Source organism: Egretta garzetta, unplaced genomic scaffold, assembly GCF_000687185.1.
Source record: "Egretta garzetta isolate BGI_Z169 unplaced genomic scaffold, ASM68718v1 scaffold321, whole genome shotgun sequence".
In the NCBI taxonomy this organism is placed as follows: domain Eukaryota; kingdom Metazoa; phylum Chordata; class Aves; order Pelecaniformes; family Ardeidae; genus Egretta; species Egretta garzetta.
Genome location: NW_009258756.1, coordinates 515238 through 528610, shown reverse-complemented (window position 1 = coordinate 528610; position 13373 = coordinate 515238). Strand labels below are relative to the sequence as shown.

Here is a 13373-nt window from a genome sequence, read left to right as displayed (position 1 = left end):
TTACAAGTTTTCTGAAATTTATATATTTATTTTTTTTTTTGAAACTGCTGTTATCACTGGTGCTGTGTTCCTGTAAAAGGGGCGAATTTTTTGTCATAGTTACCCTTTTGCTGAGTGATGTGCCAGAAAATGTGCAACATGTTTCTAAGTGTACACAGAATGTCAGGAACAACATTTAAATTTTGTATCTAGTTTGGTTCTAGGTATTACTTTAAACAAAGTATCACAACCATTATATACCTTAGTATAACTTTGTATAAAAGAAGAACATCCTTCAGCAATTGTGCCGTGTCCATTCTCCATGGACAGCACTTCAGGATGTGATAACCATAACCTCCTCCCCAGCCCCCTCCCCCCCCCGCTTTATGAATGAAGGCGCCTCCGCTCATCACAGTACGATGCATTAAAAAAACCACTCTTCTGTCCTTTCCTCTTGCAGAAAACCGTCTCCTGATGTGCCTTACGCTTTCCTTTCAGGGGAGGGGAGAAGCTGGTAGCTTGTCCACGGGAGTGGCTGACACCGCAGGCTCCGTTAAGTCAGTAACACACCTAAAAAATCCAGGGAGTAGTGAGCAAGTTGTGTTGTGGACTGCAGCTGGTAACTGTTTTACCCTCTGGCCTGGATGGGGAGGAGTTCTCCTCCTATAGTGCTACTGGCTATCTCAGTTTCTTACACCATTTGTTAACTCCCAATTTACCAATTCATTTGCTTTTGCAGCATCCTCCCCATTTATTCATGGTGAACAAAAAGTCTGTTTGTTCAGACCAGGTACCCTACATGCAAAGATATCCGAGTGTCTTTCTGACATAAGATTTCCTGCTTTTGGAGACTGCCAGCCTGAAAGTGAGATCGTAGACAAATGAGACCCCCCCAAGCCCACCATTGGGTTTGGTGATTTTCCAAAGACAGGTATTTCAGAGAGCAGACATTTTTTTTCTTATCATCATGCCTAGGAAGGGTGGCTCATCACCAAAAAACAATCTTCCTTTTTGCATTTTGGGCTTCTGGAAGTCTAGGGGAGTGGCCTACATATTCCAAGCAGTACGTACGCCCTGACAGTAGATGATCCACACTTACCTGAAGCCCAAGCTGGAGGGCTCAAGCTGCCTTACCAGGTTTTGTGGAGCACCGCTCATGTCTCTGGATCCCTGCCCTCCCCCCTTACAGCAGTTTTGGCAGGAAGTAGCACGGCTTTGTCATATGTGGGGAGACCTCTTCCCTATGGATCTATGCAACTCACATGTGATGGGACACTTGCAAGAGGCAGTTGTTAATAACGGAAACTGCAGTGGATAATTTACACTGTGTTTTAGCAGGTACATTTTCATTGCTGCAGTTGTTTGGGTTTCTTTTTTTTTTTTTAACATCCAGCTGGTCTCCAGCTCTCCTTCCCCATATTTCATGTAGCATTAAGACAGCAAGGTAAGTCATGATGACAGCATCGCGTAACTACACTTCCTATTTTATGTGGTCCTTGACCTTTAAGAAATGTGCTCTTCTGGCGCTGCTCTGGAAGAAACACAGCAGGGCAGAAAGTTCCCAGAATTCGGCAGCAGAAGCCTTTTCCAGGCCTGTGCGTAATTTCCTTGCAGGCTTGTATTAGCACAAGCTAACCTGTGCCTGCGCTTCCACCGCTTCACTCAAGGGGCTGGTTCCCGGGACATTTCTCCTGACCTTCATTCTTGTTCTTCACCTCCAACTCTACTGTACAGACTTGCCGGTGCTTAACTATTCCCTTTCTCTCTCATTTGCGTCTGGAAAGCAGCTACAACCCGATGCCCCTCTGCCAGGTCCTAGATCTTGTGTGCTTGGAATTGCTTTTGTGACTCCCAGGTGCTCTGTTGCCCCACTCTGGATTGCCCTGCGACACTTTCACCAGCCTCAGACTACAACGGTCGGCACTACAGGTGCTGACTCCCGGGAGTCCTATGGAAAGAGCCAGCCCCCTTCGGATGCCTTTGGGGCAGACACTCGGCGCTGCGGCTGTGTTTCCCATTAAATACCAAGGTGGCTCTTGGTTGCAGAGGTGGGTCTGTCAGCAGGGCCCCTGCACGTGTGTAAGACAGAAGAACAGTTTGGCAGAGGTGGACTAGAATAGCGATTCCAGAAAGAAAGGCAGGTAAAGGACACAGTGGTGAAAATGCTCTCTGGCCGCAATGAAAGGGAGACTATAGACCTCTCCAGGAATCATAATTCCACTTGTCACAATTGCACCCAAGCTCCAGCACCCCAACTCATGGCCACAAGATACAGATCAGGTCTGTGAACTGTTCGAGGGCCTGCTTACCCACTCTGCAGCTTCCTTACGCTAGCAGGGATGCCCGGAGCATCAAAAGATTCTGTTCTCTGAGGTACCGCTGGAGGTCACAGAGTTTCTGGCCTTCTTTTTCCATCTTCTGGCATGAACGGTCTCTGCTCTGGAATACTCTCCCTTTGGCAGCCTGCTGCTGTACTTGTTGCCTGTCCTGCTCCCGTGATTCTTGTTCCAACGTTTCCTGCCGTGACTGCATTCTGCTCCTGAGAAAATCCTACATAAAAATAACGACATTTACAATTGTACAGCCAGCTTTCATGCTGAATTTCATCCAGTTACCACTGGCAGAAGTCAGAAACGGGTATAATCTATGGAAATTCATTCCTTGCATGCAGAAAGACTCCTTCTACCACAGAGGTGGAGAATTTTACTTCCCATCTTCCATCTTTATACATGTGTCAAAAAAAGTTACCCTTCATTTATTTATCTCTAAATGATGTAATTTTATTGGATATAAAACAGGTGAAAGATGAATACTCTGGATGGTGCCACTGCTGGAAACACTGTAGTACAGGAAAAACATTTCTGGGCTTGCCCTTACCAGCCTTTCTTTCTCTTGATCAACGCTCCTTTCATTGCGTTCTGCCTGCAACTCCTCTCTCTGCAAACGCTGTGTCTTTAAGAACTGCAGCCTCTGACTCGCCTTCCTCCTCTCCTCCTCTGGCAAGAAGGATTCCTTCCTGCTCCTCTCTGCCCCAGCAGCCTGGAGCAGCGCTCTGCGCTGCAAAGCTCTGTCTTCCTGCTCCAGCTGTTTCTCCAGCCCTTGCAATGTTCTCTGACGCAATCGCTCCCTGTTTCCAAAACAAAATTTCTCAACTTTCTCAGAAGGAAAGAGCAATAAAAGAAAAAGACAGCGCATAAGACGCAAAGCAGACATTCTGGCAGTCTGTGCGCAGTTAATATTCCAGGACTCCTCATCAGGTTATGAGGGTTAAACCTGTGTCCTAAGCAGAGGCAGCAAAACCCCCAAATGGGCTGGTGCCTGATGTGGGCTAACTGCAGTCATCTGTTCACCTGACTACGTAAACCAGAGCGGCCCTGAGGACCAGGAGCCGAGGACATGGATTGTGTGGGCAGGGCTGTAGGACTAATTCAGGAAACTGCGTGGCTGCATATATTGGTGGTGGATCCACAGGGGCAACTGAAGAGACAGAAAGAGGTGGGTCACGGGGGCAAGGACCTGCTAAGCTTAAGTGGACTGTGGGGCCAGGGAACAGGGGTTTGGGAGGCAAAAGGACTTTGGGCCCGAGGCTGAGACTGAAGGGAATTTGCCCTTGGAGGTAATGCTAAAGGTGATGAATCTGTGCATATGCCCTCACCCATACCTCAAGCGTCAAATTTATTCCCATTAGCAAACCACCATGACCACTCCGCAGAGGCTAGCATGAGGCACAGTGACTGAACGTTCGGATACTGAATGAGAGCACCAGGGAGTGGACATTGCCAACCTCACAACATTTACTACAGAAACCAGTTAGCTCCTAGGTATTACCTCTGGTTGTCCCGGCGCAGCTGGCGTCGGATGCCATCTGCTTCTTGCTGCTGCTCCCTCTTCAGCTGCCTCTGTTCCTCTTGCCACCTTTTGTGCTCAATCTTGGCTCTGTTGCAGTCCATCTCGTTCCAACTCTCCTGAGATGCACCATTAAGGATTGATTTCTAAGAGGAAAAAAACCAAACCCAACCCTTAATCTCATCAGTATATTTTTCTAATGTAAACTGTTAAGCCTACAAAACCAGAAAGCTTAGTCTTCTAATGTCACTCCTGAGCTCTGAAAGCCACACTGGCTCACAAATACTGTAGTGTCACTTCTCATCCATGAAAACACTGAGTATAATGCTAAAACCCAAACAAAAGATCAGGCTTAACCAACAAAGGAGTGCCTGAACATACAATTTCAAGAGTTCTTCACAGGCCAGTAGGCTGTGCTGTCCTGGTGTTGATCCAATGCTTAAAAGTGCCCTATCTTTGTGTCAGCTTCTGGACTGGGTGGAAAATAGAGGTTCTGACCACAAATCATATTAGAGATTCCTTATTAGGTTTTATTAGAAAGGGAAATATCTGCCTCCCTCTGGCCAAACACGAAATCTTCCAGGAGCTCTGTGCAGGCATACTGACTCTTTGCTTCCTATTGTCTGAGATTTCTAGCTGTAGTCAAGCAGTCTTTGTGTTATCTTCAGTAGTAGCTGCATTTCAAGGCTGGGCAGTGTTCCTAATTTGCATTTGCAAATGCACTGTGCTGTGTAAAGAGATGAAGGAGCATCTACAAGGCTTCTTTTCACAGCTATAATGCAGTATTTATTTCTTTTGTACTCCTTACAGTGCCCTGTATGAGGGAAGGAGCAAGGAAATATCACCATAACTTAGACATGCATTCCAGTTTACATTGCTAGAGCTGTCTGGGGCTGGAAGTTTCCACAAAATATTTTCCTCTCTCAGATGCATTCTCCCTTCTTCTATTCCCAGCTGCAATTAGCATATTCCTGCCATTAGCTGCCCCTCTGCAACGAGGATGCCTCCTTCCAGTTCTTTCCTGAGGACATCTCTAATACCACAAGCTGGAAAACGCTACAGGATAACACCCCTGCCAGTTTCATGTAGCATTTTGACTATTTTCTTTTAACACATTGATCTGTATGGCTTCCTAGGGGCAGTAAACACCTTTGTTCTCTGGTGTATTGCTATTCTTTGCAAAAATGGTACCTTGTGGGTGGTTAGTATTTCAGGACATACAGAGGGAGAGATCAAAGAATCAAAGGTGTTTTATTGGTGGGAGGTGAACAAATGGTGTTATCTAGCCAGTAAAGGACTGGCCTAAGGATTAGGAGACTTGAAGTTCCATCCCAGCCCTGACACACACTCCCCGCTCTGGGATTCAGTTAGCTACCTAGGCTTTCTCTTTTTTGGCTTTCAGTATCTGTAAAAGAGGAATACTTTTTTGCTATCTAGTAGAGTTGGCTGAGAGGTGTATTTAGAAAAGATTATATCTGAAATAAAAAACACTATAAAAAGTGCTGAGTAAAAATAGAAGTTCCTGTACAACTCTGATTCTCAAGTGGAAACCTTATGTTTCTATTTATGCATAGCCATTATTCTACATAGGCATAATTTTTGTTGCAGTAAAAACCTTTGAGAAAGAGATCAAAGGAGAGTGTATTCTCACATGATGTAAACAAATTGCTTGATCCTGACAGCTAAATCTAATTTGGACCAAATACTTACTGTAATGCTTTTGTCTTTTAGAAGATTTAGAAGATTTGTGGATCTCCTAGCCTGCACATTGGAGGTACTGTGTGGTCTCTGTACACGTAGAGCTGATTTGATGGTCAGGCTGTCTTTCGCTAGTGATTGATTCACCCGGTCAAAGAAGCTTTGGCGCCTGAAAGGAACCAAAGCACTGGTTCCCAGGGAAGGGCTCCTTTGGGAATGCTGGACTGGAGCTTCTGCCACTCTGGACTCAAAAAGACCTTTCAAATAAATTAAGGCAGGGATATATGAGGTTATAGGCAGCTTATAAAAAAAAGGAAGAAAATTAAAATATAAAACAAAAAGGTCTTCTCATATAAACTATATTCAAGCAAGACTTTTATAACTTAGTACCAGCATTTTCCTCTGAGGAAGTGGGACATTTTTTAGGCTCCACAATACAGGTCCCAGCTTTCAAAAACCAACCTTGCCATTGCAATCAAGCAAGAGTTTTGCCTGGTAACACAAGATCACTGCCTGCACTTACAGCTACTCAGGCTAAGGGGCTGTTTACATGGTATTCCGCAGACAGACATGAGCTGTTTCCGCCAATGCTCTGAGACAAGCAAAAATTATAAACTTCTTGATAGGGCAAAGCCTGAGCTGTGCATCCTGCTGAGAGACAGGAGGAATTAGCTTGGGCACAACACTGCTTTTGGGTAACTTATGAACACGGGCAGAGCTCGCTTGCCCCTTTCTGCTAAAGTCAGCGTGGACCTGAGTGGCAGCTGTTGAGCGGAATGGTGCTGGAGCACCAGCTAGGAAGGAGCGTGCATTCCTGTTTGACTTCTCATTCTCTCTCTACCAGCAGTGACACAGAGCAAAGCAATAACACTTGGAGAAAGCTTTAAGGCTTTCAGAGTCCTCACTTAAATGCCTGCAGTTGTCACAAAACCAGCTTAAAGGAGAACAGCAACAACTTGATTAAAATCGTGATCCAGCCAATTTTGGATGATAAGGGAACAAAAGTTTACTCAATGACATTATAACGCAATCATTTTCAGCGCAAATAAAAGAAGGAGGGTTCTGCAGAACAGTCCCGGTGAAATCTTTTTTGCTATAGGCAGTCATAGTTAATGTTACCAATTAATTTTTGAAGTAGGGAAGTTTTCTAATAAATAATATTTATGGTGAGCATTACGATAAAGGTTAAGAAAACCCCAAAAGCTACTACTGCCGTAGCTGTTAAAGCCAAAAAACCCAGCTTCCACCTGAAAATACTTTCCTTGAGAAGACGATGAACAATTCAAGCCATATTACCATTAATACCTACATATAACAATACTATATTAAGGTGGCTGTATGGCATTTTCTTTTAAAACGTCAAGAACTATGGCAACAGATCTTAGACGTGGTGGCCTGCTGCACTGATATTGTGTGGCAAGTCTTATGTTTGGATAAAACAGCTACAATATCAATACCATGTTTTTGTTTAGCATCAGCCTCAGCTTCAGCATCCTGCTGTCTGCTGTCTGCTTCTTCCTTCTGGACTCTTGTCTCCATTAACCAGCTGTCTGTGTTGACAGCAGTATCGACCATAGCATGAGCCACGTCCCTCTGAGGACTCTAGAAATAACAAGAAATGCAAGCATAATCCAGACCTGATAAGGAGAAGAATAGGTTAGTTTCATGAACCTACAGCGTAAGATCTTAAGTTGCAACTGAAGTTTAAGAAAGAATAAAAACAACCCAACCCTCTGGGGGAGTTTTTTACTAAAGAAACAACTCTTAACAACTCTTTAGTAATTTCTGATCACTTTGTAGGTTTCTCTACATCTTCAAATAACCTAAAACTGGCTGTACTTGTGCCTGGAAGGGTCCAAACTGGTACAACAGAGATTGGGCCAGAGGAGCTCGGGCCAGCATGGGCCAGAAATCAGGATCCTAACCCTTGTGGAGCAATAGAGAAAAGTTTGGCAGCAGCTGGTGCACCTTAACCTCCTCCTTACTGATCCTCACCCAGTGCCCTGGTGACAAGCTATAAATCAACTACCGAGGATCACAAAAGTCTCTTTTGGTCTTTGATTGGGAGAGGTGATGACTCTACCATGGGTGGAGAAATATCTTAACAGCATTATGCCAGGGACTGCCTTGGTATGGAGCAATCCTTACTGTAATCCTTATCCAGTGTAAAGTCTTCTGCCTGACACGTTTTCCTGCCTTTACCGCCCTCATGCAGAGGCAGAACATGGAGGAACTGGGCTATGCAACACTTTTATATATTCTGCATCTGTGCAAGAGGTTCTAGGAGTGTGCTCCAGCCAGTGACAATGACAGCTTCTAGCTCTTTCCAGGGTTAAAGGATCAGGAAGACAGTGGAGAGCAAAGTCTCTCTATTCTTTAGCAGGCATATGTAAGGGCCAGGCCTAAAACCTCTAGTAATTTTCTGGTACCAAGAACAGAAAACTTGAAGTAACAAAGCAGACGTTACACAAATAGCAGACCACATGCTAACAGAAGAGCCAGAGTCAAGCACTTTTTACCTTCTTAGGTTCTATAACCTCATTGTCCTGTTCCAAACAAGACTGAGCATCTTTTGGGATGTTTTCCATCTTCAGTCTCTTATCTTCCTTTTTGTCTTCCTCTCTGGAAACACTTTCTGAAGACAAAATCCTCACTTCAGACAGTTGGTCTTCTATGTTCTTGCTGAGCTCTTCTTTAGTCAAGCTTGTTCCTGGGGTGAAGGCATCTTCCTGCTGCACTCTGCACACTGTGGGCCCTGTGGGTTCCCAGGCTGCAAGGCAGCAAGGGGGAAGCGAGGTACACCTGCAGCTGCACTTAGCACACGGCTGAGTCAAATACAGGCCCCTTGGCCAGCAGTCCAGCTCTGAGTGACCTGGTCTGTAACGGCCTGAGGCTCTGTAACCTGGTGTCACGAGGTATGGGTAATCCAAGCTTGAATCTACCACCATCTCCCTGGCTGCTAAAGGCATCTGCAGTTCTAGGATGATGCGTTCGCTTAAGGGCAGAGGGATCCGCAGAACTTGGTCAGAAGACACCTCCTTAGTCTGCCCATTCCAGAAATTCACAAGCACTCCCCTTCTGTTGTGTGCTGTGCATACATTAAAAAAAAAACAAACCAAAACAAAACCAAAGAATGTATTAGCAGCATGTCAACCTGTGTGATTTACCTCTTAGAAAGCAGGAGATAAAAGTAACAGCTTGTGTTTCAGACAATTTTGTAACAAATTCCATGATTTTTTCTTTACAGCTTTAAAATTTGACCTTCTTTTGAACTTCCTCTGAAGAGAGAGCAGATAGCAAAATTCTTGCTTGTCACAGCGAGCCAGGATTTTACCCTGCAAAAGCTGGAAACTAGGCTAACAGATAACCAGGTGAATACTCGTAAGGGCCAGGAACGTTTTTCTCCCTGCATTGGGAGGACGCCCCTCCCTCTGCCCCCAACTTTTTAGGAAGTTTCCACTCATGGAACAAAGCAAAGGCTTATTCTGGGAGCTGCATTAGTTCTGGCACTGAAAAAGAACAGGCTGCTTAGTGCCAACAACAACAACAGAAAAAGATGATGAAGAGAACCCAAGCAGCAGGTGGCAAATTCTCCATGATTGAGGCTGTTTTCTTTTCTGTATAGTGACCAGCAACCGTGGCGAGCCTAGCGCTCTTAAGAAAGCCAATACCCCGTACCTAAACGTGCCTCCTTGTTCTCCATAACCTTTAGCACAGTGCCCGGGCCAAAACGTTCAGCTCTAGCCTCCCATGGTGCCAAGACCCTGTCTCCTGGAGCAAGAGGCTGTCGCCTGGCATCTTCATAGTGGAGAATGTCGTAGAGAGGCGTTTCCTGCGTGCGAAGCTGTACCTTGCCTTTCCGAGTGTGACTTTTGTCAAACTCAATTAAAAAGCGTTCCCTGGAGCTCTACAAGAGTAAAACATGTGGTTTGCGAGACAGGCATCTGGGTCCAATTAACGGCCAAACATAAGTGCTAAGAGGGAAGTGGCAGAAATCCCAGGAAGCGGAACATGATCTGGGAATGCAGCTTTCCTCTTCTACCAGGGTTTTCACTGTACTGTGCCCGTATTGGACTTTGAAAGTAATTAAAAAGCTGGGGTTTAATGGGCTTTCTCTTCCTTTCATTTTGGACTTAGATTTTAGTACAAACACCTTCAGCACACTAAGGCAGAACTTTACTGGGAAGACCTCCCATCAGGAAAAGAGTAGCCAAAAGAAACTGCTGCACACCGTGCAGTTTGGCACATAGTAATCAAAAGGATAACAAACCAGTAAAATGTCATAACTGTCATAAATTTAAATGCTTTAATTTAAGCCTTCAGCAATGGGTGTGGGGAAGATCTATTACCGAAATCTCAGCCTTCTCTGCAGATCTATGAGCACACTTACATAAATAACACTGTCAGCCCCTACTCCAGCTAACGGCACTCGTACCCTTAGAGGGGGTACAGCGGGGGAACAGACGCTCCCCGTCTGTTTCTCCCCGCACTGGAGCTTACAGCCACCCTCAGCTATATAGCATTGCTATTTATTTAACTAACCTGCCAGCTGGGAAATGCACTGGATTTCTAAAGAAAGCCTGAAGAGGGGATTTTCTGTCTGGCATCCAAAAATCATTTCACACATCCCAGAGACACAGAAGGAAGAGAACGAGGAAAGCTCTCAGTTCGGTAAGGAGGAGGTGCCGGGAGGCAGACATTTTGGATTACTAATGCTGTTGAGCTAACTGACTTCGCTGCTAGACTGGGCAGAAGTAGACAATAGGGATAAGGGACCTGTTTTCTTTGATGGTCTCTGAATAACAATTTATTAGAACTACTAAACCAGATTGATTTCCAGGCTGCTTCTGCTTGCAGGACACCTCACAGCACACAGCCACTCATCACCAGGAAACAGATGAAAATAGGATGTGGGGAGAGAAGTGTATCACCGGAGAGCCACCATACAGCAGGGCCACGGGACTGGTGAGGCATGGGAAGAACAGGAAAGAGACACCCAGATCCTAGGGATAACCTTTTACAGGCATAGTTCCCAACCAATATCTACCTCCACCTCTTGGGCAATGTGGCCCAGGTAGTAATAGCCGTCAGCTTCTCTCCTTGCCAACACACGAGCCCCCCTCACGAAACTGGAAGCCTCTGGGGTTGAATCAATGAAATTCCTCTTTGCTGAGGATATCAAGGCCGTACAAAGGGCATCTGGGTTCTGTGCACTAACAGGAAAGCTGTAGAAAACAAAAATACAGGAACTAATGAAGACCTTGGCAACAGAACTTCGGCAACTTGCTGCAATGAAAACAAAATAAATCCACATGGGACACCCACCCCAGCCCACAACAACTGTCTTTGTTTCCTAGCTTTTTTCTTCTCTGCATTTCTGGTGACCCATCCATAGGGTTTGAACTTACTATGTCACTGGACATCTTGGCAGCAGAGAGCCACAGGGATCTTTATTAGCTGTGTGACAACACTGGACATGCGAGATGGACATGGAGCTTACCTGGAGGGGGGAAGAAGGAGATGAAAGCAGAAGATGAAAATGATTTTTGAACACTTAAATCCTTAGACAGGAATATTATTTATGAAATTGAAATTTACTTTCCAGTATATTACTTCTCTCTTTGTTTTAATTCTTCCGTTCTATCTTGTGGTGCTCTGTTGTTTATCTGTAAGCTCACCGCAAATGGTTTTGATTTTAAGAAATCAAGCTTGGTAAGAAGAAATATACCAAAAAAATAAAATATAATAACTCTATGATAAAACCCCCCCTGTGTTTCACCTGCCCTCTATTCAGCTGCTAGATATGCAACAGGTTTCTGTATCATTGTTTCTTCAGTCATGATGAGATATGCTCTTCAAAGGACAACGTGTCATTTCAAGTACACACAAAGCTATAGTAGATACCCATTTTGGCCCACCTCAGATCCCATCATCATTTTATTCTACTGTGAAGGAGGCACTGGGCATGTGATTCTTGAATCAGAATAGATTTACTTTCTCAGTAGTTCTTAGGCCTTTTAGTTAACTGATTTTAGTAAAGAGCCTTGAACCTGGGAAACACACCAGTTTACTGGGCATGTGATTCTTGAATCAGAATAGATTTACTTTCTCACTAGTTCTTAGGCCTTTTAGCTCCCCGGGAGCAGGTGCTCATATCAGCCCTGCCGGCTTCCTCCCAGTCCATCTGCCCCTGGCTGCCAAGATGGGCAGCCAGCAGTCACGCGTGCGTGGCTCCTTCTTGCACCCTGCTTCTTATGCAGCTCCCCAAACTCCCCAAGCGAGCAAGCAGGAGCTGTAAGGTCAGTGAAAGGATCTGAAGTCAAGGAAGAACAAAGAAGGTGGGGACTGAGTCTAGAAGACAAAGTTGCCTTTGCAGGTCAAAGCTGGCAGTGGAGCCATCCAGCCTGAGCGGGAAGGAAAACGTGAAATGTCCGAGAGCAATGACACAGGGAACAATATGCCAGGGATGACGAGAAGGGAGAAAGACAAAATACGAGGGAGTTGGGAGGTGGAGTCAACAAAACCCCCCTGTGAATCTTATAGTAAAGTGTTCAGCTTTTATGGAAAAAGGTAAATTTGTGTTGCATTAATAGCGTGTTAAGTAAAAACAATGGGTGAATAGTTTGCTGCTATTCCCTGTAAATTGTTGCTGACAATGCATTAGGGCTGTTAGGAGACTCAGAAGAGCAGGGAAATTAAAGTCCCTTAACTACAAGGATACCCACAGGGTAGACGTGCAAAACTTGTGCTGTTTCAGCTGAGGACATCAGCTGTTTGGGATGTTAACAGATTTAGAAGGTATTGTTGTTTATTTAAACTACAGAACACCCCTGCCTAAGAGTAAAACTATGTTGAAGTCCGTGAATCAGAATACTCTGGCTGTAGGCAAGGCACCTAGCAAAGAAAAAGTAAAATCAAAGCAAGGCATTTGCTCTTTCCTTCGGGCTCTTCACCTGTCAGACACCTCTTTTCCAGTGCTGGTCTGTAAAGTTTGATGAAATCACTTTACAGGGCAAATCTTTCCCTGCAAAAGCAAACGGAGCTAGACCAAGATATATCTGAATTTGATCCCAAGTGTTGGCCATGATGCCTTTTGGTCAGGGGCTACGTGAAGCACTCCTTCCTCACAAGCAGAGATTTAAGGTACGAGTAATATACGGTTAGAATGGCGAGCACGCCAGCTCAGGATGTCAGGTACAGCCTGCCACAGAGAGGCCAAACCGATTTTAAGTCTTTGTCCTCAGGCTGCTTTGTTCATAAGCTGCCAGGCAAAACAAAGTTCCCCTTCCAGAGGGTCACGGGAACCCCTCCCCAGTTCTACTTTGTGAAATGTCATCCAATAAAGACTGGGGAGGAACTAACTAGTGTGCACTAATCTTATACCAGTGGCATACCTTTTCAGAAGCCGTAGGGGGGAGTCTGATCGCTTGAAAGGACCCCCCTGACTGCCTGGCTACTTTCTCCATTGTTTTTCCTTTGCTTCTTTCACGATCATCCGAATCTCCCAGAAAGCATACAACGTGTACTGGACGCGACCCGCTCTCCGCAAGGAGTTGGCAGATTTCCTCCGACTCTTGCTCCGGGAGGGCGTCAGTGAACAGGTACACCGACTGGCAGGCTGGGTCCTCAGGCCGCCGGCTGGCGGCCTTCGCGCCATCCTCAAACCGCAGGGACCGGATCCAGGCTGCTGCTTCAGTGACGCTACCGAGCGAACATCCGACGAGGCCCTCGCGCCATTTAAACACCTGTGAGAAAAGCGAGGAGAAGAAGTGGTGAGCAAAAGTCCTGCCGCGCTCTGCCAGCGCGGGATGGGCGCGAGATTCGTTTACCGCGGATTTTTGGGCCTTAGG

General features: G+C 45.5%; 1 protein-coding gene across 1 annotated transcript; it reads right to left on the bottom strand.

Moving 5' to 3' along the window:
- Positions 1 to 1323: 1323 nt before the first annotated feature.
- LOC118451699 (trichohyalin-like) lies at positions 1324 to 13265 on the bottom strand. Its single transcript, XM_035888955.1, has 10 exons — positions 12918 to 13265; positions 10932 to 11023; positions 10571 to 10748; positions 9202 to 9430; positions 8043 to 8611; positions 6981 to 7125; positions 5536 to 5780; positions 3808 to 3971; positions 2857 to 3106; positions 1324 to 2529 (listed from the first exon to the last, which is right to left on the bottom strand). Exons 1-10 carry the CDS (start codon positions 12987 to 12989, stop codon positions 2305 to 2307), a joined length of 2169 nt encoding a protein of 722 aa, XP_035744848.1. The 5' UTR covers positions 12990 to 13265; the 3' UTR covers positions 1324 to 2304.
- Between the last annotated feature and the right edge of the window lie 108 nt (positions 13266 to 13373).

Coding starts and splice junctions, on each gene's coding strand:
- LOC118451699 (XM_035888955.1), bottom strand. CDS start 12,989: ATGGAGAAAGTAGCCAGGCAGTCAGGGGGGTCCTTTCAAGCGATCAGA. Junction 8,612..9,201: donor GAACAAGGAGGCACGTTTAG/GTACGGGGTATT, acceptor ATGTATGCACAG/CACACAACAGAAGGGGAGTG. Junction 7,126..8,042: donor AGGTTATAGAACCTAAGAAG/GTAAAAAGTGCT, acceptor TGTTATTTCTAG/AGTCCTCAGAGGGACGTGGC.